Source organism: Scyliorhinus torazame, chromosome 25 (assembly GCF_047496885.1).
Source record: "Scyliorhinus torazame isolate Kashiwa2021f chromosome 25, sScyTor2.1, whole genome shotgun sequence".
NCBI classification, from domain to species: Eukaryota; Metazoa; Chordata; class Chondrichthyes; order Carcharhiniformes; family Scyliorhinidae; genus Scyliorhinus; species Scyliorhinus torazame.
Window position 1 is genome coordinate 9,485,159 of NC_092731.1, and position 27,831 is coordinate 9,512,989.

A 27,831-nucleotide genomic window follows, 5' to 3' on the forward strand; every position below is an offset into this window, starting at 1 on the left:
TCCTTTCAGCTTTACTCAATATTCTTTTGAATTTTGTTTCCAGCACAACTGAAATCATAATCCATACTTATTCACCCCTGAATTAATTTATCCAACATCATCCTCACCAGCATCTCATTCTCCACCCTCCTCAAAGACCTGAGACCAAATCTGCACTACCCTTCAGCACTTACGTTCTATTTACCCTGTGACGAAACACCCAAATAAATAGACAGAATTCATAAGCATTTAGAAGGCAGCACGGTAGCATGGTGGTTAGCACAATTGCTTCACGGCTCCAGGGTCGCAGGTTCGATTTCCGGCTTGGGTCACTGTCTGTGCGGAGTCTGCACGTTCTCCCTGTGTGTGCGTGGGTTTCCTCCGGGTGCTCCGGTTTCCTCCCACAGTCCAAAGATATGCAGGTTAGGTGGATTGGCCCTGAGTGTCCAAAATTGCCCTTAGTGTTGGGTGGGGTTACTGGGTTATGGGGATAGGGTGGAGGTGTGGGCATGGGTAGGGTGCTCTTTCAAAGAGGCCTCCTTCTGCACTGTAACTTCTATGATATTATACTTCAGGTTTAAGAAAATGGATAGTCATTTTTTACCCAGAAGCCTTCATACACAGAATGGGCAACACGAGGTCTAGGATTAGACGTTGCTAGATTCTCCGGTCCCCCAGCAGCATGTTTCTTGGCAGCACACCATTTACTGATGGCGGAAATCTCTATTCCTGCCGGTTGTCAATGGGATTTCCTGTGGGAGCCACCTCATGCTGCCGGGAAACCTGCGGGGAGCGGTGCACTGCCAGCGGGGAAAATGAATCCCAACAGCCGGAGAATTCCGGCCAATACTCATGGAACATAGAAAAATACAGCACAGAACAGGCCCTTCGGCCCACGATGTTAAGCTGAACCTTTGTCCTAGATTAATCATAGGTTATCATAGAATTTACAGTGCAGAAGGAGGCCATGCGGCCCATCGATTCTGCACCGGCTCTTGGAAAGAGCACCCTACCCAAGGTCAACACCTCCACCCTATCCCCATAACCCAGTAACCCCACCCAACTCTAAGGGCAATTTTGGACACTAAGGGCAATTTATCATGGCCAATCCACCTAACCTGCACATCTTTGGACTGTGGGAAGAAACCGGAGCACCCGGAGGAAACCCACGCACACACGGGGAGGATGTGCAGATCAGGAACTGAGGAGTAAGCAGCAATTACAACTTTCTAGATATTTGCTGAAAACTAATTTTGCTATCTTCTGAAATGCCACAAACATTATAAAATTATCGTCTGGGGTTCATCAACACAAGGACAGTCCACACTACCTTCGGTTCTGCTTTCAAAGGTCATCCAATAGGTCACTGTGGTAGGAGAAAAAAAAAAAATGGAATCAAGCTCCAAAGCTGAGGCAAGAATCCTGGGCTGTATTTTCCATTTTTGGGACTATGTCCCCACACCGTTGTGCAAATTGTGGTCTTTACGTCAGGAAACCTGGCGTCAAAAAGCCACAGATTCACTGCCTTGCAGGGGACATATCGGCAGCTGTCGTGGAGTTTGCAGCTCCACCTGCCGATACGTCCTCCCGCATTTCCGGGTCAGAGGCCGCGCATGCCAACGGTGACGGCCTCCAGTGGCCGCGCCATGCCCCATGGCGGACTCAGCCCGCGGACGTGGACCCCGAAATAGTGCCCTGAATCGGCCGCTCACCCGTCCCGGACCGCCCGCCACATAGCCCCCAGTCCCGAATGAGACCTCCCCCTCTGCACCCTGTTTGCCCCTCCCTCGACTGTAGTGGCCATGGACTGAATCCGTAGCCGCCACGTGGGTATCATGGACGGTGGGAGCATAAGTGTTCCATGCCGTCAGGAATTCAGCCAGTCGGGGAGGGAGAATAGTGGGGCGGGCCTCAGATAGTCGGCGGGGCGTACTCTCGGAGTCCTGATTTCTTGCGAGAAACTGGATTCTTCGCCCCATCACTGAACGCGATTTTGGCGTTGGGGTGTGGAGAATCCAGGCCCTGTTCTCTCATGTAGTAAGAACAAATTTTCATATTCAGTTCCTTTAAACAAATTCCTCTGAGCTATGGAGAGGGAGTGTTCCAATTCCTCAGAGTATATGATCACATGTTTACAAGATAATGAGTAAGGTTCTTCTGGGTTGTCAGATGTTTGCAGCCCGTGTACCCTCTGTGTAATTTCTGCCTAGTTTTCCAGGTTGACAAATACATCCCCTGAAACGAAACAGACGTGCAAACACCACAACCTGTCTCAGAGCCTCGCTAATATTAGACTGTGTGCCGTCAACACAGGAGGTGCAGCAGTGCCGTTGAAGACAGCCGTCGATAGCCAGCAACTGTTTCCCCAGTGAGACAGCACTCCGAGTATTGGGGACCAGATCGCTGAAATGTTTCTGTATTCCTTAGCCGCCGCCATGGGTTTAAATGGTCCAGGCACAACTCTACTTTTTGTTTTGCTAAGTGTTCTGTTCATTAAATGGTTTCTTAAACACAAACAGGCATGGGAAGGAAGGCTCCCGCCAGGTCCTTCTGCCCTCCCAATTCTTGGCAACCTATTCCAAGTGGATAGAAGAGCACCAAACAAGTCTCTCATGAAGGTAAGGTGCTGAATACTGCAATGCCCGTTTTTCATTCCAACTTTGTTCCTTTCCTTTAAACGTTTTGACTCATTTGGGAGCATGGTAGCACAGTGGTTAGAACTGTTGCTTCACAGCGTCAGGGACCCAGGTTATATACCTGGCTTGAGTCACTGTCTGTGTGGAGTTTGCACGTTCTCCCCGTGTCTGCGCGGGTTTCCTCCGGGTGCTCCGGTTTCCGCCCACAATCCAAATGTGCGGGTTAGGGGATTGGTCACGCTAAATTGCCCCGTAGTGTCCAAAACGTTAGTTGGGGTTGCTGGGTTACCTGATTAGGGTTGTAATGTGGGCTTAAGTAGGGTGCTCTTTCAGGGTCTGGTGTAGACTCGATGGGCTGAATGGCCTTCTTCTGCACTGTAAATTCCATGAAATTCACACTGGCCGGAGTGCCTCTGAGGATTCATCCAAGAAGCTCTTATAAAACTGTTTAGTAAAATTACTGAGTGTCGATGACCCACTAAAGCAAGACTCACTGCCAAACCAAATATTTTCCAACCAATATTCAAACAAGCTATATTTTCCAGCTCAGGTTACTTATACTGCTCAGAAATAAAGGTTGGTGGACTTGTACTAGCGATATTGAGGGTATTACTAGTGTCCCTAAAACTATCCTAACTGAAACTGGCAGACCAAAGTTCCTGTGCAACAGTAATTAAACCGCCTAGTCAGTCATCCATTACTACCCGTGCTTCAGCCCATTTGTTGCTGAATCCCACATTGATGCATTTAAGACCACCAGACGGAGGAGCAGTAGGCCTTTCGGACCATCGGGTCTGCTCCACTTCCATTCTTTAGATTACAGTCATGATCTCTTGGTTGGCCTCCTCTTTTCTACCCTCTAAAAAACTCTGCTGCCCAATGTGGTAGTATGCATTAGGGGTCATGTGGGACTGTGAAGCCGTGATGTCATTGGCTGACAGATCCCGGGTCCTGGTTGGCTGTTGACCTCTAGCTCCGCCCTGAAGGCGGAGTATAAGAACCAGGAGTTCTCCCCCGCAGGCCAGTCTGCTACTGAACTGTGGGGAACAAGTCACGCTTAATAAAGCCTCATCGACTTCATCTCTATTCGTCTCTCGTGAGTCTTTGTGTGCTACACCCGCATCTGAACGTTCACCCATAACCTATGTGCTCCCTGACCTACATTGGTTCCTGGTCCAATGCCTCAAATTTCAAATTCTCATTTTCGTGTTCAAATCACTATATGGCCTCACCACTTCTTTTTCATTCCCAACTCGCTCTATCATTGGTGGATGTGTTTTCAGCTTTCTAGGCGCCAGTCTCTAGAATTCACTTCTTGAATTTCACCATCTGTGTCTTCTTTAAGATTGATCTCCGCACCAACCTTTCCAACTAAATTTTGGGCATCTGTTTTAATATCTGTTCTGTGGCCATCAAAAATGGCCACCCGCAAAGGATAATGGGAATTGTGGTCAGGCTGTGACACAGACAAGACACAGCTTGTGTGTGTTGGTGTTAGATCTACCGTGCGGTACTAACAGCACTTTGCGATTAATAGAACTCAGTAGAAATTTAAGTTAAAACTTCTCAGGTGCAAATAAGAATGGTTTTATTTGTCTTCTATTGATTACAATTGAGAGTCATTTAAAAGTCTAATTCTCTAATACGTCCAGCATAGGACTCACAAGAGAGGCAATTTGTAGACAATTGAAACTTACAAAGAGTCACAGAAATGATTTTCTTGCTTAGGCAAACAGCTCGCAATAACTTTAGAAGTCAAAATCTGAAAATGAAATATGAAAGACAGCGAATAGTTAAGTCAAAGTATAGATTGATTCCGGAAAGAGAGAGAGAGAGAATGAATCAGAAAGAGAGAGAGAGATGGCCGAAAATCCATCACGGTTATACTATATCATATCTGTCTTTAGCCATCTAATTACACCCCAATGTAATCCTAATTGGTTTAGGTTAATATCAAATAAATTTGAGTCGAGTGTGTTGTCACTCATTTAATAGGAAACATAGATTCTTGGCTGAGCTGAAGAATGCGGTCTGAGCACTCTTTTCTGTATTGGCTGTTAGCCACCTTGTTGTCGTGGAGCTTGCCTTTGGAGAAATGTATTCATTAAAGCGCATGCTTTATCAGAAACAATGTATTTTAAAGTTGTGTTAGAACAATGGCATGCTATCTTGTAAGCTGGATGTTTTGAAATGAATTGTGCTGAATGTGTGTTTTGCTATGAGTGAGTTTTAAAATGGTATTTAATTCTAGGGTCTTAATGCTCACTTTTACCCATTATAGATTACCAGGTGTACTAGAAAATACAGTTTGCAAAAGCAATCTAGACCTATGCAGAAATTTGCACCTGCTGGAGGTCAATCACAGATCTCCCCAGGACAATGGGCTCAGATTGAAACATAACAGCAGTAACAGACTCGGGGGCGCCTATTCACCTTATTTGGGAGTGCATATGTGCCTTGAACAATAATAACCAGGACCCGCCCAGCCATCAAGGTACCCGCCCCTAACTGGCCAGAATCGATGAGGGTGATCGAAATCCTATCGATCCATTGGATCCCGAGTTGGGACCGCCCAAAAGAGCTCGAACGATCGGAGGATAAGAGGAACTGCGTGACCAACGCTGTCTCTTTTGGGACAGGTCTCTGCCCCACTAACTGCAGCATATCGACCAGAGAAGTTCAGGGACCCGCGATCGCGCCCAGAAGGACGAACCTCAGCCCAGACGTACCTGACAACTTCCAGCCGCCACACTTGGGGAACCAGATAAAGGCCTTATCTAACCTGCACAGAGACGGTCACTTGAAAGTTAAGTAAAGGTCATTTAAGCTGTCGTCTAATGTGCAGTAGCGTGTAAGTTATTAAGTATGGAACCAATTCTATGTTTAATAATAAACTATAATTGAACTAATATCCTGGTTCATGGTTCCCTGATCGATGGGCAATCTTGAGGTGTCCGTTAACCTCTTTTGTGTTGGCTCCTGCTGGTGCCGAGGAGTCTGGCTTGGCCTTGTTTATCCCAAATGTTTCGATTGTTCCCGGGGATCGTTCATTAGTATGTAGATGGCCGCTTCATTATTATGCAGATGGCTGCTTGTATCAATGCTGTCTGGGCTTTTGCAGAGTTTCGACTGAAACACAGACCCCCGTTCGTAACTGCCCTTCTGGTTCGAAGGAAGAACCAATAGGGCAACCTCCCACGATGACTACATTTCTTGCCCATTCTTGTCGGTTGCTCAGGCAGTGGAGAAACGGCATTGGGACCCACCCTGCCTGGGAACCCCCCTCTGGTCAGCTACATTCGGGTAGGGCACACACGGCATTGGTCGCCGTCCTACCCGAATACTCCATCCAAATCTTACCCGTCGCGGCCCATACGCACCTCATTTCGGCAAGTTTTGTTCAAAAAGTTTTGTTTTGTTTTCAGGTAACCCTTAGGTTGCCAACCTCTGCTATTTACATCCCCAAATATTTGGAAGGTAAACCGTACAGTCTGCGAGATGGCTCGCACTGGTTCAGTATTTGTAAGTGTGTCTTGTCCTGAAATTCGGTTTTTGGGGGAAAACATGAGGGAGTCACACATAGTGGCCAATTATAAAGGGAGTAATTGGCACTAAAGGAAGGACAGGCTATCATACGAGATATTAAACCAAGAAAATAACAGACACTATGCTTGAGCCCACAGAACTCCAGAAGCTCCAGGACCAGAGAAGAGAAGAAAAGAGAAGTGAAAGAAGAAGAACCATGAGGACACCCTCCGCGTCTAGGGTCAGATGATGTGGAGTCTGTGTAGGTAGAGTTGAGGAACCACAAAGGCAAAAAAAACATAATAGGAGTTATGTACAGGCCTCCTAACAGTGGTCAGGACCAGGGGCACAAGATGCACCACAAAATAGAAAGTGCATGTCAGAAAGGCAAGGTCACAGTGATCATGGGGGACTTCAATATGCAGGTGGACTGGGTAAATAATGCTGCCAGTGGACACAAGGAAAGGGAATTCATTGAATGTTTACAGGAGGGCTTTTTGGAACAGCTTGTGATGGAGCCCACGAGGGAACAGGCCATTCTGGACTTAGTGTCATGTAATGAGCCAGACTTGATAAACGATCTTAAAGTAAGGGAACACTTAGGAGGCAGTGATCATAATATGGTAGAATTCAGTCTGCAATTTGAAAGAAAGAAGGTAGAATCAGATGTAAATGTGTTACAGTTAAATAAAGGTAACTACAGGGGCATGAGGGAGGAACTGACGAAAATCGACTGGGAGCAGAGCCTAGTGGGAAAGACAGTAGAACAGCAATGGCAGGAGTTTCTGGGAGTAATTGAGGACACAGTACAGAGGTTCATCCCAAAGAAAAGAAAGGTTATCAGAGGGGAGATTAGGCAGCCATGGCTGACAAAGGAAGTCAAGGAATGCATCAAAGCAAAAGAGAAAGCCTATAATGTGGCTTTTGTAAGGGCCACGAAGAATCCAGCACGAGCTTTAAGGATACAAAGTAATAACATTTATTTACTATAACATATATACATAACAGTAGTAGTAACTTCCCTTGCTACATACTCCTTCCTCCTGGTTCCTGAACTGGCCAGCTTATTTATACTAGGAGTTTACTAGTGGTTTCTCCGCCCCCCTCATTGGGGAAGCTCATACTCCCACAGGATTGTGGGATAGTCATTAGTCCCCAGCCAATGGTAAGTAGGCAGGTTATAACATCTCTCCCCCCCAAAGTCCAAGGAATCCACCAAAGACCCTGGCGAAGGAGGGCGTCGGACTCGTTTGGCCGCAGGCCGGACACCATTTGCACGCGGCGCTGGATCAGGCGGCGTGTAACGAGACGGAGACCGGCGCTTCCGTGATGAACGGCGCAACAGTTGTACATCCACAGCCTGTGGACCCGAGGATTCCCCCTCTGATGCATCCTGTGTCTCCATCTCGGAGTCAGAGTCTGCTGCCTCCGTCATGTCAGCGTCTCTATCTCCATTCGGTCCCGTAACGACCTGCACAGGCTTCGAGTGAGGCACCAGTGGAAGATTGTGAGGACTACCTTCCCTTGTCTCTGGTCTCTGCGGCTGTTGAAATGAGCTCCGGGGGCGGGGAATCTTTTGAGGGGATGATCTTCTGGACCGAACGTGGTCTACATGTTTTCGCTGGAGACGACCCTGGGCTTGCACTTGGTAAGATATAGGGCCCGTTTGGCGAAAGATTACACCAGGAACCCATTGGGCACCACCAGCAAAATTCCGAACGAACACTAGGTCGCCGGGCGCAAACTGCCGAATCGGACGATGCCGAGAAAATCCCTGTCCCTGCCGTTCTTGTGTGCGGCGTACTTTTGCGCCAATGTCCGGGAAAACCATACTAAGGCGGGTGCGAAGTCTCCGGCGCATTAGGAGTTCTGCGGGAGCTACCCCAGTCACTGCATGGGGGGAGGTCCTGTACGTAAACAAAAAGTGAGCCAGTCTCGTGTCCATTGATCCGGAAGACTGCTTCTTTAGGCCTCTTTTGAATCTCTGCCAACCCATTTGAAGCCGGGTGTGTAGCGCACAAAGACTCCGTGAGACGAATAGAATGAAGTCGATGAGGCTTTATTAAGCGTGTCTATTCCCCCGCAGCTCGATAGTAGAATGGCCCGCGGGGGAGGACTCTGGCTTCTTATACTCCGCCTTCAGGGCGGAGCTAGAGGTCAACGGCCAACCAGGACCCGGGATCTGTCAGCCAATGACATTAGGGCTTCCAGTCCCACATGACCCCTAATACATACTACCACATTCACCCCTTGTCAAAAATGAACCCGGCGGGGTGATGCTTCGCATGGTGGTAAGGGTTTACAGGGCTGGTCCTGGGAGGAAAACATTCATATGGCAATACAGTATGTACAACTTTGTCCTGTTTCAACTATTTACAGAAGGTATCGGGAGAAAAGCAAAATGTTCTTGTGAAAAGTCCATATATTGATTTAGATCGACGCCACGAGTCGGTCGGGCGGTCTGGTCGTCCGTGTCGATCGCCTCGGCCCCGGTGGTGGTGGTGGTGCTTGTACCGGTGTTGTCGTCTCCGGGAGCCTTACGGTTTCAGCTTGGGCTTTATTCTTGGTCGGGCCTGAGGGGAGGGGACCCGATCCTCCTGGGAAGGGGGCGGTCGCGGGGTGCGGCGGTGGCAGGAAGGGGGGGGGGTTGGGTGAATGGTGTCGGGGGGGTGTGTGTGTTGCCGGCGGGCGCCAGATCCCGCAGGGAGACCGTGTCCTGTCGGCCGTCGGGGTACTCCACGTAAGCGTACTGCGGGTTCGCGTGGAGGAGGTGAACCCTTTCGACCAACGGGTCCGCCTTGTGTGCCCGCACATGCTTTCGGAGCAGGATGGGTCCTGGGGCCGCCAGCCAGGTCGGCAGCGACGTTCCAGAGGAGGACCTCCTAGGGAAGACAAGGAGATGCTCATGAGGCGTTTGATTAGTGCTCGTACATAATAGCGACCGGATGGAGTGGAGAGCGTCCGGGAGGACCTCCTGCCACCGTGAAACTGGGAGGTCCCTGGACCGTAGGGCCAGTAGGACGGTCTTCCAGACCGTGCTGTTCTCCCTCTCTACTTGCCTGTTCCCCCGGGGGTTGTAGCTGGTCGTCCTGCTTGAGGCTATGCCCTTGCTGAGCAGGAACTGGCGCAGCTCGTCACTCATGAAAGAGGACCCCCTGTCGCTGTGGACGCATGCGGGGCAACCGAACAGTGTGAAGATGGTGTTCAGGGCTTTAATGACTGTGGCCGCGGTCATGTCAGAGCAGGGAATGGCGAATGGGAAGCGGGAGTATTCGTCCACCACATTAAGGAAGTATGTGTTGCGGTCGGTGGAGGGGAGGGGCCCTTTGAAATCCAGACTAAGGCGTTCAAAGGGGCGGGAAGCCTTAATCAGGTGCGCACCATCCGGCCTGTAAAAATGCGGTTTGCATTCCGCGCAGATGTGGCAGTCCCTTGTGACTGTACGGACCTCCTCTAAAGAGTATGGGAGGTTGCGGGACTTGATAAAGTGGAAAAACCGAGTGACCCCCGGGTGGCAGAGGTCCTCGTGGAGGGTTTGGAGGCGGTTAATTTGTGCGTTGGCACATGTGCCGCGGGATAGGGCATCGGACGGCTCGTTCAGCTTTCCGGGACGATACAAGATCTCGTAGTTGAAGGTGGAGAGCTCGATCCTCCACCTTAAGATCTTGTCGTTTTTGATTTTGCCCCGCAGTGCATTATCGAACATGAAGGCTACCGACCGTTGGTCGGTGAGGAGAGTGAATCTCCTGCCGGCCAGGTAATGCCTCCAATGTCGCACAGCTTCCACTATGGCTTGGGCTTCCTTTTCCACTGAGGAGTGGCGGATTTCTGAAGCGTGGAGGGTTCGGGAGAAAAAGGCCACGGGTCTGCCCGCTTGGTTAAGGGTGGCCGCTAGAGCTACGTCGGAGGCGTCGCTCTCAACCTGGAAGGGGAGGGACTCGTCGATGGCGCGCATATGCGCGTGGCCTTTGCGATATCCGCTTTGATGCGGCTGAAGGCTTGGCAAGCCTCTGTCGACAGAGGGAAGGTCGTGGTCTGTATTAGGGGGCGGGCCTTGTCTGCGTACTGGGGGACCCACTGGGCGTAGTATGAAAAAAACCCCAGGCAGCGTTTCAGGGCTTTTGAGCAGTGCGGGAGGGGAAATTCCATGAGGGCGCGCATACGTTCGGGGTCGGGGCCTATTATCCCATTGCGCACTATGTAGCCCAGAATGGCTAGCCGGTTGGTGCTAAAAACGCACTTGTCCTCGTTGTACGTGAGGTTCAAGGCTTTGGCGGTCTGGAGGAATTTTTGGAGGTTGGCATCGTGGTCCTGCTGGTCGTGGCCGCAGATGGTTACATTGTCGAGATACGGGAACGTGGCCCGCAACCCATGTTGATCAACCATTCGGTCCATCTCCCGTAGCAAGACCGAGACCCCGTTTGTGATGCCAAATGGGACCATTAGGAAATGGTATAATCGCCCGTCTGCCTCGAAGGCTGTGTACTTGCGGTCACTTGGGCGGATGGGGAGCTGATGGTAGGCGGACTTGAGGTCCACGGTGGAGAAGACTTTATATTCGGCAATCCGATTGACCATGTCGGATATGCGGGGGAGAGGGTACGCGTCTAGTTGTGTGTACCTGTTGATGGTCTGGCTATAGTCTATGACCATCCTTTGTTTCTCCCCTGTCTTCACTACTACCACCTGTGCTCTCCAGGGACTATTGCTGGCCTGGATTATGCCTTCCTTTAGTAGCCGCTGGACTTCGGACCGAATGAAGGTCCGGTCCTGGGTGCTGTACCGTCTGCTCCTAGTGGCGACGGGTTTGCAATCCGGGGTGAGGTTCGCAAACAAGGACGGGGGTTGCACCTTGAGGGTTGCGAGGCCGCAGATAGTGAGTGGGGGTATTGGGCCGCCGAATTTGAACGTAAGGCTCTGTAGATTGCACTGGAAATCTAATCCCAGTAATGTGGGGGCGCAGAGTTGGGGAAGGACGTGTAGTTTGTAGTTTTTGAACTCCCTCCCCTGCACCGTTAGGGTAACTATGCAGAAACCTTGGATCTGTACGGAGTGGGATCCTGCAGCTAGGGAAATCTTTTGTGCGCTGGAATAGGTGGTCAAGGAACAGCGTCTTACCGTGTCGGGGTGGATAAAGCTCTCCGTGCTCCCGGAGTCGACTAGGCATGGTGTCTTGTGCCCGTTTATTAGCACCGTTGTCGTCGTCGTCTGGAGTGTCCGGGGCCGAGCTTGATCGAGCGTAATTGAAGCGAGACGTGGTTGTAGCAGTGGAGCGTCTTCCTCGAACCCCGTGGAGCCGTCGACACTGGGGTCCGTTGTTGCCGTCCAAGATGGCGTCGGGTATGAACAAAATGGCTGCCCCCATACATCGCACATGGCTGGGGGGTCACAAGATGGCGGCGGGGGTGGACAAAATGGCCACCCCCACGCGTCGTACAGGTCTGGGGTGGTCCAAGATGGCAGCGCCCTTCCTCCCCTCGTGGTGGCCGGGACCCAAAATGGCAGCGTCTGCGGGTCGCACATGGGGCGCTGGGGAGGTTGGGGAGCGTAAGCGGCTTGCAGGGCTCCCTGTTCTCCCGGGACAGCGGCGACCTCGCGGGACCGGCACACAACCGCGAAATGGCCCTTTTTCCCGCAGCTCTTGCAGATTGCTGCGCGGGCCGGGCAGCGCTGCCGGGGGTGTTTCGCCTGGCCGCAGAAATAGCAGCGGGCGCCCCCGGTGCGACTTGGCGTTTAGACCGCGCAAGCCTGTGGGGTGTCCGGGGGGGGGGTGAGTTTGTCTCGACGGGTACGTACGGAGCCCAATGGGCTGCCGCGCGGTCGGGGCCGTAGGCGCGGGTATTACGCGCGGCCACGTCTAGAGAGGCTGCTAGGGCCCGTGCCTCTGAGAGTCCTAGCGACTCTTTTTCTAGAAGTCTTTGGCGGATTTGGGAGGAATTAATACCTGCCACAAAAGCATCGCGCATTAACATGTCCGTGTGTTAATTTGCGTTCACCGAAGGGCAGCTGCAGGCTCGTCCCAAAATCAGCAGCGCGGCGTAGAATTCGTCCATCGATTCTCCGGGACCTTGCCGTCTCGTCGCGAGCTGGTAGCGAGCGTAGATTTGGTTAACTGGGCGGACATAGAGACTTTTCAGTGCTGCGAACGCCGTCTGGAAATCCTCCGCGTCTTCGATGAGGGAGAAAATCTCCGTGCTTAACCTCGAGTGCAGGACCTGTAGTTTTTGGTCTTCTGTGACCCGGCCGGTGGCCGTTCTGAGGTAGGCCTCAAAACAAGTCTGCCAGTGCTTGAAGGCTGCTGCCGCATTCACTGCGTGGGGGCTGATCCTCAGGCATTCCGGGATGATCCTGAGCTCCATAGTCCTTTTTAGGCACGCTTAATAAATTGTAGCGCACAAAGACTCCGTGAGACGAATAGAGTGAAGTCGATGAGGCTTTATTAAGCGTGTCTGTTCCCCCGCAGCTCGATAGTAGAATGGCCTGCGGGGGAGGACTCCGGCTTCTTATACTCCGCCTTCAGGGCGGAGCTAGAGGTCAACGGCCAACCAGGACCCGGGATCTGTCAGCCAATGACATTAGGGCTTCCAGTCCCACATGACCCCTAATACATACTACCACAGGGTGGTAAGGGGCAGTGTGGATATGGCGGATGCCGTTCATCTTTGTGAACCTAGCAAACTCCTCACTCGTGAATGGAGTGCCGTTATCCGTGACCAGCACCTCGGGGAGGCCATGCGTACTAAACGATAAACGCATCTTTTCAATTGTTGCGCAGAACGTTGTCCCCTGCATCTTATGCACCTCTAGCCATTTGGACTGGGCGTCAATTAGTAGAAGGAACATGGATCCTTGAAAAGGGCCTGCGAAATCTGCATGCAAGCGTGCCCAAGGCCGCCCTGGCCGCCCTGGCCATTCCCAGTGATGTAGGGGCGCGGCCGGCGGAAGCTTCTGATGCTCCTGGCAAATGGAGCAGTTTTGGGCCATCTTCTCAATGTCGGTGTCGAGGCCTGGCCACCAGACATAACTCCGGGCCAACATTTTCATTTTGGTCACGCCTGGATGCCCATTGTGCAAGTCTGATAGTATCAGCTCCTGGCCTTTTTCCGGGACAATCACACGTGTCCCCCACAAGAGGATGCCGTCTTCCACGCTGAATTCTGACAGCTTGGAGGAAAATGCCCGCAACTCGCCTGGGAGCTGTCTATGCTGCCCACCATACAGGACTATGTGCCGAACCTTTGACAGGACTGGCTCCTTCTGGGTCCACTCACGGATATGTGATGCCGTGACAGGCAAGGTGTCCAAAAAATTTAGGGTTGCAACCACCTCACCGGTCGTGGGGGTCGACATGGGGCCGGCCGATAAAGGCAATCGGCTCAGTGCGTCGGCATTTGCAATCTGCGTACATGGTTTGTGCTCCAGAGAATACTCATATGCAGCAAGCAACAAAGCCCAGCGCTGGATCCGTGCAGAAGCAATGGGCGGTATTGGCTTATCCTCTCTGAAAAGTCCCAGCAGGGGCTTATGATCAGTCACGATAGTGAAATGGCGGCCGTACACGTACTGGTGGAAGCGTTTCACCGCAAAAACCACTGCCAGGCCCTCCTTCTCGATCTGCGCTTACTTTTTCTCCGCTGCAGTCAATGTGCGGGAGGCGAAAGCTATCAGTCGTTCGGCCCCATTCTCCATCTTGTGGGACAGGACGGCCCCAATACCATATGGGGATGCATCACATGTGACGAGCAAAGGCTTTCCAGGATCATAGTGGGTTAGTAACCCAGACGACGACAATTGTTGCTTTACCCGCCGGAAAGCGGTTTCTTGCGGCTGACCCCAAACCCAGGTGTGATTTTTCTTTAGTAGAAGGTGCAAAGGGGCCAGCGTAGTTACCAGATTGGGGAGGAACTTCCCGTAATAGTTTACGAGACCGAGAAAAGAACGAAGATGCGAAGTGTCAGTCGGGGCGGGGGCATGTTGAATTGCGCGCACCTTCTCTGCGACGGGGTGCAAACCTTCGCGGTCCACCCGATAACCTAGGTAGACTACTTCCTTTGCCTGAAATACGCACTTTGTGCGACGTAAACAGCCTCCAGCCTCCGAAAGGCGTCTGAGGACAGCCTCCAGATTTTCCAAAAGTTCCTGCTCTGACGTCCCTGTAATCAAAACGTCATCTAGGTAGACAGCCACACGTGGTAAACCTCTCAAAATGCCCTCCATAACACGTTGAAAAATTGCGCAGGCAGAGGATACTCCAAAGGGCAACCGTGTATATTCATACAGGCCCCGGTGTGTATTAATCGTTACATATGGTCGGGAGGCAGGGTCCAGCTCCAACTGCAGGTAGGCGTGACTCATATCTAATTTTGTGAACGAGAGTCCACCTGCAAGTTTTGCGTAGAGATCCTCTATGCGAGGCATTGGATATCGGTCGAGTCGGGAAACCGTATTCACTGTAAGTTTATAGTCGCCACACAAGCGAACTGTGGCATCTGGCTTCATTACAGGTACAATTGGTGCTGCCCAGTCAGCAAAACGGACGGGCCTGATAATACCCAAACTCTCCATACGAGTGAGCTCCCCTTCTACCTTCTCGATCAAGGCGTAAGGCACTTGGCGCGCCCGGAAATAGCGCGGCGTGGCTCCTGGTACAACTTGGATATGGGCTACGGCCCCTTTTATTTTCCCCAAACCAGGCTGGAATACATCTGGGTATCGTCCTAGCACCTCAGTCAACCCTTCAGAAACTGTTTGGAGGATGTGCTGCCATTGCAACCGCAAATGGCGCAACCAGTCCCGACCCAACAGGCTGGGCCCATGGCCATGATAAGTGGGAAATGCCCCTCCTGGCGTCCATAGACAACAGGGGTCATTGTAGTTCCTGCAATGTCCAGTGGTTCCGGCGTGTAGGTGGCCAACCTGGCCTGTGAGTCAGTTAATGTAAGGGTCTGTATACCCTGCTTGATGCGGTCGAATGTCCTCTGGGCGATCACGGAGACCGCTGCGCCAGTATCCAACTCCATCTCAAGCGGGTGGCCATTGACCCGTACTGTCACCTTAATGGGGGCCACACGGGGAGCTGCCACACAATGCAGCTGCAGGCAGTCGTCCTCCGTCTCCACGTCCTCAGGGGCAGTCGCCGCAGGTTCATCCACATGGAAGGTACGGCCTCTGGGCTGGTCCCAGTTACGGTCCCTGGGCTGGTCCCAGTTTCGGTCGGAACGACGGCGCCTCTGGCGCCCCCAGGACCGCCGTCCGCGACGGGGTCGGCGCCTACAAGTCTGACACGGACATGGCTCCTCATCCATTGGCTCTGGAGAAGGCTCCCTTCGGGGAAGACTGTCCGATGGCCACTGGCGTCGGTCTGGACGTTGTCTCGCCCAAGGTACCGCAGGAGTGCGGGGGGACGTTTTCGGACGGAAGGGGTTGCGCCCCAAGGCGTGCACTTCCATTCCCTGTAGTTCCTGTATTCCTCGCTCTGCGCTCTCTCGGGACAATACTATTTGAATGGCCTGTTGAAAAGTCAATGTTGGCTCCGCTAACAACTTTCTCTGGGTGGCCGCATTGTTAATACCGCAAACCAAACGGTCGCGTAACATTTCTGACAAGGTCTCACCATAGTCACAGTACTCCACAATCCTGCGTAGCCTGGATAGAAAATCGGCAAGGGATTCTCCAGGTGTCCTCTCAGCGGTATTAAACCGGTAACGTTGGACTATCGTGGACGGGGTTGGGTTAAAATGTTGCCCCACTATATTCACAAGTTCATCAAACGTTTTGGTGTCCGGCGCAGCTGGGTACGTAAGGCTCCTAATCACCCCAAACGTATGCGGGCCGCAGGCGGTGAGCAATATGACCACCTGGCGCTCGTTTTCGGTGATATTGTTTGCCCGGAAATAGTAACGCATCCGTTGTGTGTACTGGTTCCAGCTTTCCAGCGCAGCATCAAAAACATCCAAACGTCCGTACAGAGGCATGGTATAATAGAAAACAACTTCCAACCTGTATCCAACAAAAATCCAGGGAGGTGGCTTCAGCAGTGTAGACGGCTATTCACTTTAACCTTCGTCGCCAGTTTTGTAAGGGCCACGAAGAATCCAGCACGAGTTTTAAGGATACAAAGTAATAACATTTATTTACTATAACATATATACATAACAGTAGTAGTAACTTCCCTTGCTACATACTCCTTCCCCCTGGTTCCTGAACTGGCCAGCTTATTTATACTAGGAGTTAACTAGTGGTTTCTCCGCCCCCCCCCTCATTGGGGAAGCTCATACTCCCACAGGATTGTGGGATAGTCATTAGTCTCCAGCCAATGGCAAGTAGGCAGGGTATAACAGTGGCAAAGAGTAGTGGGAAGTCAGAAGATTGGGAAGGCTACAAAAACAAACAGAGGATAACAAAGAGAGAAATAAGGAACGAGAGGATCAAATATGAAGGTAGGCTAGCCAGTAACATTAGGAATGATAGTAAAAGTTTCTTTAAATACATTAAAAACAAATGGGAGGCAAAAGTCGACATTGGGCCGCTCCAAAATGACGCTGGTAATCTAGTGATGGGAGACAAGGAAATAGCTGAGGAACTAAATAAGTACTTTGCGTCAGTCTTCACAGTAAAAAATATGAGTAATATCCCAACAATTCGGGAGAGTCGGGGGCAGAGTTGAATATGGTAGCCATCAAAAAGGAGAAAGTGCTAGAGAAATTAAGAGGTCTAAAAATCGATAAATCTCCGGGCCCAGATGGGCTACATCCTAGAGTTCTAAAGGAGATAGCGGAAGAAATAGTGGAGGCATTAGTTATGATCTTTCAAAAGTCACTGGAGTCAGGGAAAGTCCCAGCGGATTGGAAAATCGCTGTTGTAATCCCCCTGTTCAAGAAGGGAACAAGAAAAAAGATGGAAAATTATAGGCCAATTAGCCTAACCTCGGTTGTTGGCAAGATTCTAGAATCCATTGTTAAGGATGAGATTTCTAAATTCTTGGAAATGCAGGGTTGGATTAGGACAAGTCAGCATGGATTTAGTAAGGGGAGGTCGTGCCTGACAAACCTGTTAGAGTTCTTTGAAGAGATAACAAATAGGTTAGACCAAGGAGAGCCAATGGATGTTATCTATCTTGACTTCCAAAAGGCCTTTGATAAGGTGCCTCACGGGAGACTGCTGAGTAAAATAAGGGCCCATGGTATTCGAGGCAGGGTACTAACATGGATTGATGATTGGCTGAGGCAGAGAGTTGGGATAAAAGGTTCTTTTTCGGAATGGCAACCGGTGACGAGTGGTGTCCTGCAGGGTTCAGAGTTGGGGCCACAGCTGTTCTCTTTATATATTAACGATCTAGATGACGGGACAAAAGAACAAAGAACAAAGAAATGTACAGCACAGGAACAGGCCCTTCGGCCCTCCAAGCCCGTGCCGACCATGCTGCCCGACTAAACTACAATTTTCGACACTTCCTGGGTCCGTATCCCTCTATTCCCATCCTATTCATGTATTTGTCAAGATGCCCCTTAAATGTCACTATCGTCCCTGCTTCCACCACCTCCTCCGGTAGCGAGTTCCAGGCACCCATTACCCTCTGCGTAAAAAACTTGCCTCGCACATCTACTCTAAACCTTGCCCCTCTCACCTTAAACCTATGCCCCTCGTAATTGACCCCTCTACTCTGTCTATGCATTCTGGCTAAGTTTGCCGATGATACAAAGATAGGTGGAGGGGCAGGTAGTATTGAGGAGGTGGGGAGGCTGCAGAAAGATTTAGACAGTTTAGGAGAGTGGTCCAAGAAATGGCTGATGAAATTCAACGTGGGCAAGTGCGAGGTCTTGCACTTTGGAAAAAAGAATAGAGGCATGGACTATTTTCTAAACGGTGACAAAATTCAGAATGCTGAAGTGCAAAGGGACTTGGGAGTCCTCGTCCAGGATTCTCTAAAGGTAAACTTGCAGGTTGAGTCCGTAATTAAGAAAGCAAATGCAATGTTGTCATTTATCTCAAGAGGCTTGGAATATAAAAGCAGGGATGTACTTCTGAAGCTTTATAAAGCACTAGTTAGGCCCCATTTAGAATACTGTGAGCAATTTTGGGCCCCACACATCAGGAAGGACATACTAGCACTGGAGCGGAGATTCACACGGATGATCCTAGGAATGGTAGGCCTAACATACATACGATGAACGTCTGAGGATCCTGGGATTATATTCATTGGAGTTTAGGAGGTTGAGGGGAGATCTAATAGAAACTTACAAGATAATGAATGGCTTAGATAGGGTGGACGTAGGGAAGTTGTTTCCATTAGCAGGGGAGACTAGGACTCGGGGGCACAGCCTTAGAAAAAAAGGGAGTCACTTTAGAACAGGGATGAGGAGAAAAGTCTTCAGCCAGAGAGTGGTGGGTCTGTGGAATTCATTGCCACAGAGGGCGGTGGAGGCCGGGACGTTGAATGTCTTTAAGACATAAGTTGATAAATTCTTGATTTCTCGAGGAATTAAGGGCTATGGAGAGAGAGCGGGTAAATGGAGTTGAAATTAGCCATGCTTGAGTGGTGGAGTGGACTCGCTGGGCCGAATGGCCTTACTTCCGCTCCTATGTCTTATGGTCTTATGGTCTTATGTCTGCTTCTGCCTGCTTTTCTTCGGGATTTTTAACTGCGGGTTTGTTTTGTACAGACTGCTCTCAGGTGCGGGACAATCTTTTTACGACCCATTTCTCATTATGAGCCTCCTCTGAGGGATCATAATTCGCACAAGCTTTTTGTCCTGTTTCTGTGGCATGGGAGATAAGGGTGCGGGTCCATTTGGCCATGTTGTCTGGGGACAAATGGGCGCGGTCTAAGTCTCCAAAAACTGCTGCAAAATGGATCCACAGGCATCCAGCAAACGCTGTGGGGTGCTCGGTTTTCTTTTGCCTGCATTTGTTGAGGCCATCTACGGGGTCACCCCTGTTATACCCGATCGCATCCAGGATTGCGGTATGCATTTCTGCAAGGGTGCCTCCTCCTACATTCTGTGGGTTGGGAAGGGCTGCTACGACCGAAGGGTCTAAACTCAAAACTGTGAGCTTTACGTGCTCACGACATGGTCACCTGCTGCTTTACTCTGGCAAAGAAGTGGTGGGGGTCTGAGGTGGGGAGGAACGGTTGATTTTCTCGCACGCGTCCCGTAATTGGGTCACTGTTAAGGGGGTGGTGTGCAGAAATTCCGTGTCGTCCGATGTGGCTGTGCGGTGGGTGGTGACTGGGTTCATTGGAGCCTGAACTATCTGCTCTGTGGGGGGTTGGGGCGCTTTTCTCTTTTGGGGCTTTCCCTCCGCACATGTTCCCTGAACATATCTCTGCGCTGTCTCATTTAACTCTTCCCAATCAGGGCCGTCTTCCTCGTCTAACTGTGATCCAAAGGTTTCCTGGAATCCTTTTTGAACTGAAAGCAGAGATTGCAGTTCTGCAATCTGCTTCCAGCACTTTGTGTGGTCTAGTGAGCTTTGCCTTTGCTCCGTGGTGGCAGTATGGAGTGCTCTTAACGCTGCCTTCAGGTCACTACACTGCCTCTGCAATGCCTCTACCTGCTTCTCGGTTTCTTCCCGTACCAGGACTGCACGTTGCGTGTCCTGATAGGCCTTTTCGTACTGGGGTTGGAAGCTGCTTAAGTGCACCAGACAAGACTGGTGTGCCCGCTTGGCATCATCCACCTCTCCGTCTTTTGCTGCCAACTTCCTCCTTAACTCTGCGTTCTCTCTATCTACCTCACTGACATCGCCCTTGCTCATTCGATGTATGCCTTCTATCTCTTTCCAGAGCGCCCCAACAACCTCCTCTGTGCCTCGCAACTGTGCCAAGCAGGACACGATTGCCATCGGCTTGCGAGCTTTTCCTAAGCTCTTCTTGTGAATCTCGCTCAGGTTCTCCCACCAGGTATGTCCAATACTCCTGGGACCTGTTTCCTCATTGTTACAGAATTCGCTCCAAAGGGGCCATCCTTTCCCTTTGAGGTACTTCCTGATTACGTCTTCCCAAACGGCACGCTGTCCTACTCTACTGCTGCTGGTCGCTGTGATCACAAATTCTTCTGGGTTCATGAGGCGTTGCATTGCCTGCATTGCCATCTTTCCTATCTGAATGCTTTCTTAAAAATTGGAACAAGGGGTATTAAGGCGGTGCTGTAATTACGGGTACGGCTTTCGCTATTTTCCGGAATACAAACTCCCGACAGTTTTGTCGCAACAAAAATCTATCAGTATTACCTTATCGCCCTGTTAGTTACGCATGCATTTAACACACTTCCGAATTATGAGGATTGATCAGAGCTGCTTGAAGACTTGTGATTTTCTGTTCCCAAATGGATCTCTAATTCAAATTTTTGTGTTCTTCCAGAGTGGTTAAGCCACTTCTAGATCGGGTCCCGGCGGAGTCGCCAGTAATATGTTGCTAACGTTTGGTTGGTTCAATTGGCTCTGTTTTATAACCTTTGCTCTCGAGTCGCCAGGTATCTTTGTGATACTGCCACAGGTTTCAAGTTCAAGTAATGATCAATAACTCAACACACCAATTAGTAAGATTCAAATCAATACACATTTATTATACACAGTAAATCGCTACTCATGCATAAATTCTACTTCTAAGCTACTTCTACAACTAACAGGTCTATACTTAGCTTCGGACTGGCCCACCAGGTCAGGGGACCAAACGGCCTTTTGTTCGGGTTCTGAGTCTGCGGGATTCAAAAGCTGGTATGGACTGGTAGCTAGGAGCGCCTATCTCGTAGCGAGCGTTGACTTAAAACTTACTTCGTTGGAGCGGCAGCTGGACAGGTCACTCTCAAGGGTTGCTTTGCTTTGCTGAGTGACCCTGTCAAGAAGGACGATTTGAACTTGGGGGCTTAACTTTATAGTCCCCAGGGGCTTCCCGCCTTTCGGGGCGGACCCTGTACCTGGTTCCGAGAGATTGGACTTTGTTCCAATCGCTTGGTTCGATTTCTCCAATACTGGAGCATTCCCTGACCGATGGGCGGTCTTGAGGTGTCTGTTAACCTCTTTTGTGTTGGCTCCTGCTGGCGCCGAGGAGTCTGGCTTGGCCTTGTTTATCCCAAATGTTTCGATTGTTCCCGGGGATCGCTCATTCGTATGTAGATGGCTGCTACATTATTATGCAGATGGCTGCTTGTATCAATGCTGTCTGGGCTTTTGCAGAGTTTAATACACAGTAAACTCGCACCTGCTAGTTTCTGCCTGTGTTGGCTGAATTTCCCTTCAGCCTTTGCTGTTCTCCATTTTACGTCGGAAGTTGTCCAACCCAGGTGGCTACAATGAAGACACTACCAAATGGGCCCGCACTTTAGTTTCACTTGCCACAGAAGCAGGGAGAGAGGCTTGCACAAACTTCGACCCCGCAGAGCACACACATAATGAAGCATGGGTACTCAGATGTCTATCTAGAGCATGGGAACAGTCGCTGCAGGACCAAATAAGACAGGACGGCTTGGAAGGTGCCATGCACCCAGTTAAGACTAGTCATAGACAAATGAGGGCAGAGGAGAGGTCCAAGATTCCAGGGAACAATATCCAAGGTGTCATGAGAATGTCACTTTAAGAAATGTTTGTCTGCTCAAGTTACTGCAGTGATGTCAGAGTGTGGGTGGAGCTGAGCTCTGGCTCTGCTTTTTAGTTTCACTTTGAGAAAAGCTTGAGTGTGTCTGTGTTTTTTGGTTTCGTTTTAGTGTTGGAGCTGCAGCCAGCCAAATAAGGTGTAATGTTGTTTCTCTCTGCCATGTAAAGACTATCTCTTGATCATTTGGTGAATTCAGAGTGATAACTGTTCTCATTAGTGAATTTAAACCTGACGTGCTTCGGTTCAAAGGTGTTTCTTTTGTCTTCTGGATGTTGTTTGGGAAATTATTAAGCATTAATTAGTGTTGTAGTCTTTGGGGGATGTATTTGAATTGATGGTTGCTAAGATGTTCACTGTATGTTTTAAAAAGGTTAACTTGAGTTCATAGAATAAACATTGTTTTGCTTAAAAAAATACTTTTCGATTTCTGCTGTACACACCTGTAGAGTGGGCCGTGTGCTCCCCATAACCACAATCTAGTAAAAGTCGTGGGTCAGGTGGACTCCATGATACACTTTGGGGTTCTCAAAACCCTGGCCCATAACAAAGAGAACAATATCCAAGGGAACAAAACCCCAGAGAGCCATACACCAGAGCACGGGTCCATCTTACGCGCCCCAAGCGTCATGTTATAGCTGTGGGCAATCGGGCTACTTCGCTCACGAATGTAGACAAAATCCGCCACCTTATAACTGATACCAAAGACCACAGGGACACACTAACGCCTCGCCAAGAAACAATAGGCCTGACCACGATCGAATACCAAGTCAGCTAGAAGGCAACGCTCACACCATATACGCCCCTGTAGATGATCTTGCATATAACTCCCTCAATTGACGGTGTCTGGCCTCTCCAACGTGGGTCTGTGATACACAATAGAATAATATCGGGAGGCCGGTAAAAGGCAAAGTCCGGGGACATTTGGTTGATTTTCTCTGCGACACAGGAGGCTCTCGGACCACGCTAATTCATCCAGCCTGTTCCTCAAAGCGCCATGGCCAATTGCGGACACCATTACACTGAGCGGATTTACTGGGCACATGCAGGAAGGATATATTACAGCCCCTCTACCTGTCCATGTTGGAACAATAGCCACTAATCACCCTGTCGCTCAGGTCGAGCTACCCCCCAACGCAGAGTGCATTTTAGGAATGGATTTCATGAACTCTAATAACTTCTCATTCGTCCCTGTAAATAGGTGTGTATGGCAGATGTCTACCATAACAAGGGCTCCTGTAACTATCAGGAGGTGATTATGTAAACAGGATCAATACAGTGGGAGAATAGTGGTTAAAAGCAAATTACTGTGGATGCTGAAATCTGAAACGAAAGAGAAAATGCTGGAAAATCTCAGCAGGTCTGGCAGCATCAGTAGGGAGAGAAAAGAGCTGATGTTTCGAGTCCGATAACTCTTTGTCAAAGCTAACAGTAAGAAGACTTACAACACCAGGTTAAAGTCCAACAGGTTTGTTTCAAATCACTAGCTTTCGGAGCACTGCTCCTTCCTCAGGTGAATGAAGAGGTAAGTTCCACAAACATATATACAATTAAGTCTTTACAGATCTACAGATAAGGATAACCCCAGGTTAAAGAGGTGCGAATTGTCTCAAGCCAGGACAGTTAGAACATAGAACATCGAAAAATACAGCAGAGAACAGGCCCTTCGGCCCACGATGTTGTGCCGATCCTTTGTCCTAGATTAATCACAGATTATCATTGAATTTACAGTGCAGACGGAGGCCATTCGGCCCATTGAGTCTGCACCGGCTCCTGGAAAGAGCACCCTACACAGAGTCAACACCTCCACCCAACAGGAAGGGCAATTTTGGACACTAAGGGCAATTTATCATGGCCAATCCACCAAACCTGCACATCTTTGGACTGTGGGAAGAAAAAAGAGCACCCGGAGGTAACCCACGCAGACACGGGGAGGATGTGCAGACTCCGCACAGACAGTGACCCAAGCCGGAATCGAACCTGGGACCCTGGAGCTGTGAAGCAATTGTGCTATCCACAATGCTACTGTGCTGCCCGTACCGTAATCCATGTACCTATCCAATAGCTGCTTGAAGGTTGGTACCTTCCAAGACAGTTGGTAGGATTTCGCAAGCCCCGGCCAGATGGTGGGGGATGAATGTAATGCAACATGAATCCCAGGTCCCGGTTGAGGCCGCACTCATGTGTGCGGAATTTGACTATCAGTTTCTGCTCGGTGATTTTGCGTTGTATCGCGTCCTGAAGACTGCTTTGGAGAACGCTTACCCGGAGATCAGAGGCTGAATGCCCTTGACTGCTGAAGTGTTCCCCGACTGGAAGGGAACATTCCTGCCTGGTGATTGTCGCGCGATGTCCGTTGCTCCGTGGTCGCAGCTTCCACATGGTCTCGCCAATGTACCACGCTTCGGGACATCCTTTCCTGCAGCGTATGAGGTAGACAATGTTGGCCGAGTCGCACGAGTAGGTACCAAGTGCCTGGTGTTCTCATGGTAATGGTGGTACCCATGTCGATGATCTGACACCTCTTGCAGAGATTGCCATGGTAGGGTTGTGTGGTGTCATGGTCGCTGTTCTGAAGGCTGGGTAGTTGGCTGCAAACAATGGTTTGTTTGAGGTTGCGCGGTTGTTTGAAGACAAGTAGTGGGGATGACCTTGGCAAGATGTTCGTCTTCATCGATGACATGTTGAAGGCTGCGAAGAAGATGTCGTAGTTACTCCGCCTGGTGGAAGTACTGGACGACGAAGGGTAGTCTGTCGGTTGTGTCCCGTGTTTGTCTTCTGAGGAATTCGGTGCGGTTTTTTTGCTATGGCACATTGGAACTGTCAATCGATGAGTCGAGCGCCATATCCCGTTCGTACGAGGGCATCTTTCAGCGTCTGTAGATGTCTGTTACGCTCCTCCTCATCTGAGCAGATCCTGTGTATTCGGAGGGCTTGTCCACAGGGGATGGCTTCTTTAATGTGTTTAGGGTGGAAGCTGGAGACATGGAGCATCATGAAGCTAGATGTGGCCATCTAAAATGGCCACCCGCAAAGGATAATGGGTATTGTGGTCACGCTGGGACACAGACAAGGCACAGCTTGTGTGTGTTGGAAAAAGCAACCTGAACCTATACAGAAACCTGCACCTGCTAGACGTCAATCATAGACCTCCCCAGGACAATGGGACTCAGATTGGAACATAACAGTAATAACAGACTCGGGGACGCCTATTCACCTCATTTGGGAGTACATATGTGCCTTGGAGAATAATAACCAGGACCCGCCCAGCTATCAAGATACCCGCCCCTAATTAGCCAGAATCGATTTGGGTGATCAAAATACAATTGATCCATTGGATCCCAAGTTGGGACTATGGTGATATGCATCACTGTCAATACACAAGGGGTTAATGTAAATACACTACGACTAAGTAAACACTAGTGGGAGCACCAGAGACGTCATGACATGCAGACATACAGCTAATGAACATAGAGAATACGACACGACCAATGGGCAGTCAAGACACCCAGAGGTGACACTCCCACAAGGGGGCATTACACAACCCATATGTAAGGACAGGGCACACATGCTCTGTCTCTTTTCATAGGCGACACTGAGAGAGTAGGACAGGGGCAGATCAGAAGCATCACACCCACCATATGGCTGAGAGCAGACTGGTTCGTTAGACTGAGTTACAATAGCCAGATTAGCAGGAGAGTCGAACTCATAGAGAACTGTGCTAATGGTTCAATAAATCACATTGAACTTACTTCAAAGTCTGGAGTATCTTTTGATCAAAGCTGCATCGAGTTGCAGCCTTTGTTATCCCAGAGTACATAACAGAACAGGAACTGCCCAAAAAGAGGCACAGAAGATCGGCAGATAAGAGGAACTGCGCGACCAATGCTCTGTCTCTTTTGGGACAGGCCTCTGCCCCACCAACTGCAGCGTATCGACCAGCCAAATTCAGGGACCCGCGATTGATACCAAACCAGTGGAACTGCACCCTGCCACGACTGAGCACTTGCAGGAAAGTTGAAAAAAAATTTTTAATTGAAATATTTGTAAAATCTTTATAACAAAAACAGAAAAAAAACAATAGGCATTAAACATTAACATAGTGCAAAAATAGATATTTCCCCGAACTGCTCTGTCTTCCCAGACCACCGAAAATAAATAAAAAACAAACAAACATAACACTAACCTCCCCCTCGGAAAGCTGCTACTGCCGACATTTTAAACTAAATTTCCCCAAGAAAGTCGACGAACGACTGCCTACTCCGGGAGAACCCTAACACTGATCCACTTCAGGCAAACTTTATTTTCTCAAGGCTGAGAAACCCAGCCATGTCACTAACCCAGGTCTCCACACTCGGGGGCTCCGAGTCCTCCCACAATAACAGGATCCGTCTCCGGGCTACCAGGGAGGCAAAGGCCAGAACGTTGGCCTCTTTCACTCCCTGAACTCCCGGGTCTACCGACACTCCAAAGATCGCCACCTCTGGACTCGGCACCACCTGCGTACCTCGCACCTTGGACATTTCCCTGGCAAACCACCGCCAGAACTCTTCAGGCTTCAGGTTGCCCAAAACTTTTGGACATGGTTTGCTGGGCTCCCCCACACCTCGCACATCTGTCTTCTACCCCGAAAAACTTGCTCATCCTCTCCGACATCATGTGTGCCTGGTGAACCACTTTAAACTGCATGAGACTGAGCCTGGCACATGATGAGGAGAAATTGACCCTATTTCGGGCTTCCGCCCATAGTCCCGGCTCTAACTCCCCTCTTAACTCCTCCTCCCACTTGCCTTTAAGCTCCTCCGCCGGGGTTTCCTCCGCCTCCAACAGCTCCTGGTAGATATCCAACACTTTCCCCTCCCCCACCCAGGTACCGGACACTACTCTGTCTTGTATCCTCCGTGGCGGCAGCAGCGGGAAGGCCACCACCTGTTTCCTCAGGAAGGTCCGCACTTGCAAATATCTAAAGCCGCTCCCTGCCGGCAATTTAAACTTGTCCTCGAGCGCCTGCAGGCTGGGAAAGCTCCCATCTATAAACAGGTCACCCAGCCTCCTAATCCCCGCCCTCTGCCAGCTCTGGAACCCGCCGTCCATCAGGCAGGAACCAGACCGACGCGCCTTCCACCCTCTTGTGTCTCCTCCACTGCCCCCAGATCTTCAGAGTCGCCACCACCACCGGACTTGTGGAGTAGTGGGCCGGCGAGAACAGCAGAGGTGCCGTTACCAGCGCCCCCAAACTGGTGCTTTTGCATGACTCCGCCTCCAACCGCTCCCATGCCGACCCCTCCCCCAATCTTACTGATCATGGCAATGTTGGCCACCCAGTAGTAGTTGCAAAAGTTCGCATGCCTGCCCACCCTCCCCCCGACTGCGTACCAGCAGCACTCTCTTCACTCGCGGGGTCTTGTTCGCCCACACAAATCCTGAGATGATCTTATTAACCCGCTTGAAAAAGGCTTTAGGGATGAAGATGGGAAGGCACTGGAATACAAATAAGAACCTGGGGAGGACCATCATTTTCATGGTCTGTACCCTCCCCGCCAGTGACAGCGGGATCATGTCCCACCATTTAAAGTCCCCTTCCATTTGTTCCACAACCGGGTCAGATTAAACTTATGCAACAAATCCCACTTCCAGGCCACCTGTATGCCAGGTAACGAACACTCATCTCTACCCCCCTCAGCGGCAGGTCCCTCAGTCTCTTCTCCAGTCCTTTAGCCTGGATCACAAACTGCTCGCTCATCCCCACGTTCAATTTATACCCCGAGAAACTGCCAAATTCCTTAAGATCCGCATTGATTTGTTATGTTGTAGGTGTAACATAAGCGGCTTCCTTGTGGTGCACTTGACAAAGGAAGGTTCAGACGTGGAGGTAATTTCAACACGTTTATTAGACTATTTACACTTCTATTACTCGGGTTCGACACTACTGCTAATCCGACTATAGCTACCCAGACTGACTAACCAGCTGCTGCAATCCGCGTGGTGGGTGTAATATTGAATCAACCCTGTGTCTCTACTCACTGACTGTCCCCACTGGAAAGAGGCAGATCATGTGTGTGGTGTCCTTTATATATGGGTTGGTGTAATGCCCCCCTG

The 27,831-nt window shown here is 50.2% G+C and overlaps 1 protein-coding gene across 1 annotated transcript in view; it reads left to right on the forward strand.

Moving 5' to 3' along the window:
• Positions 1-2,142: 2,142 nt before the first annotated feature.
• LOC140402302 (cytochrome P450 2C3-like) overlaps positions 2,143-27,831 on the forward strand; it is a 121,320-nt gene continuing 95,631 nt past the window's right edge. Inside the window, exon 1 of the mRNA XM_072489984.1 lies at positions 2,143-2,597. Within this exon, the coding sequence (XP_072346085.1) occupies positions 2,388-2,597 (210 nt within the window). The 5' untranslated portion in view covers positions 2,143-2,387. The remainder of the gene's footprint in view (positions 2,598-27,831) is intronic.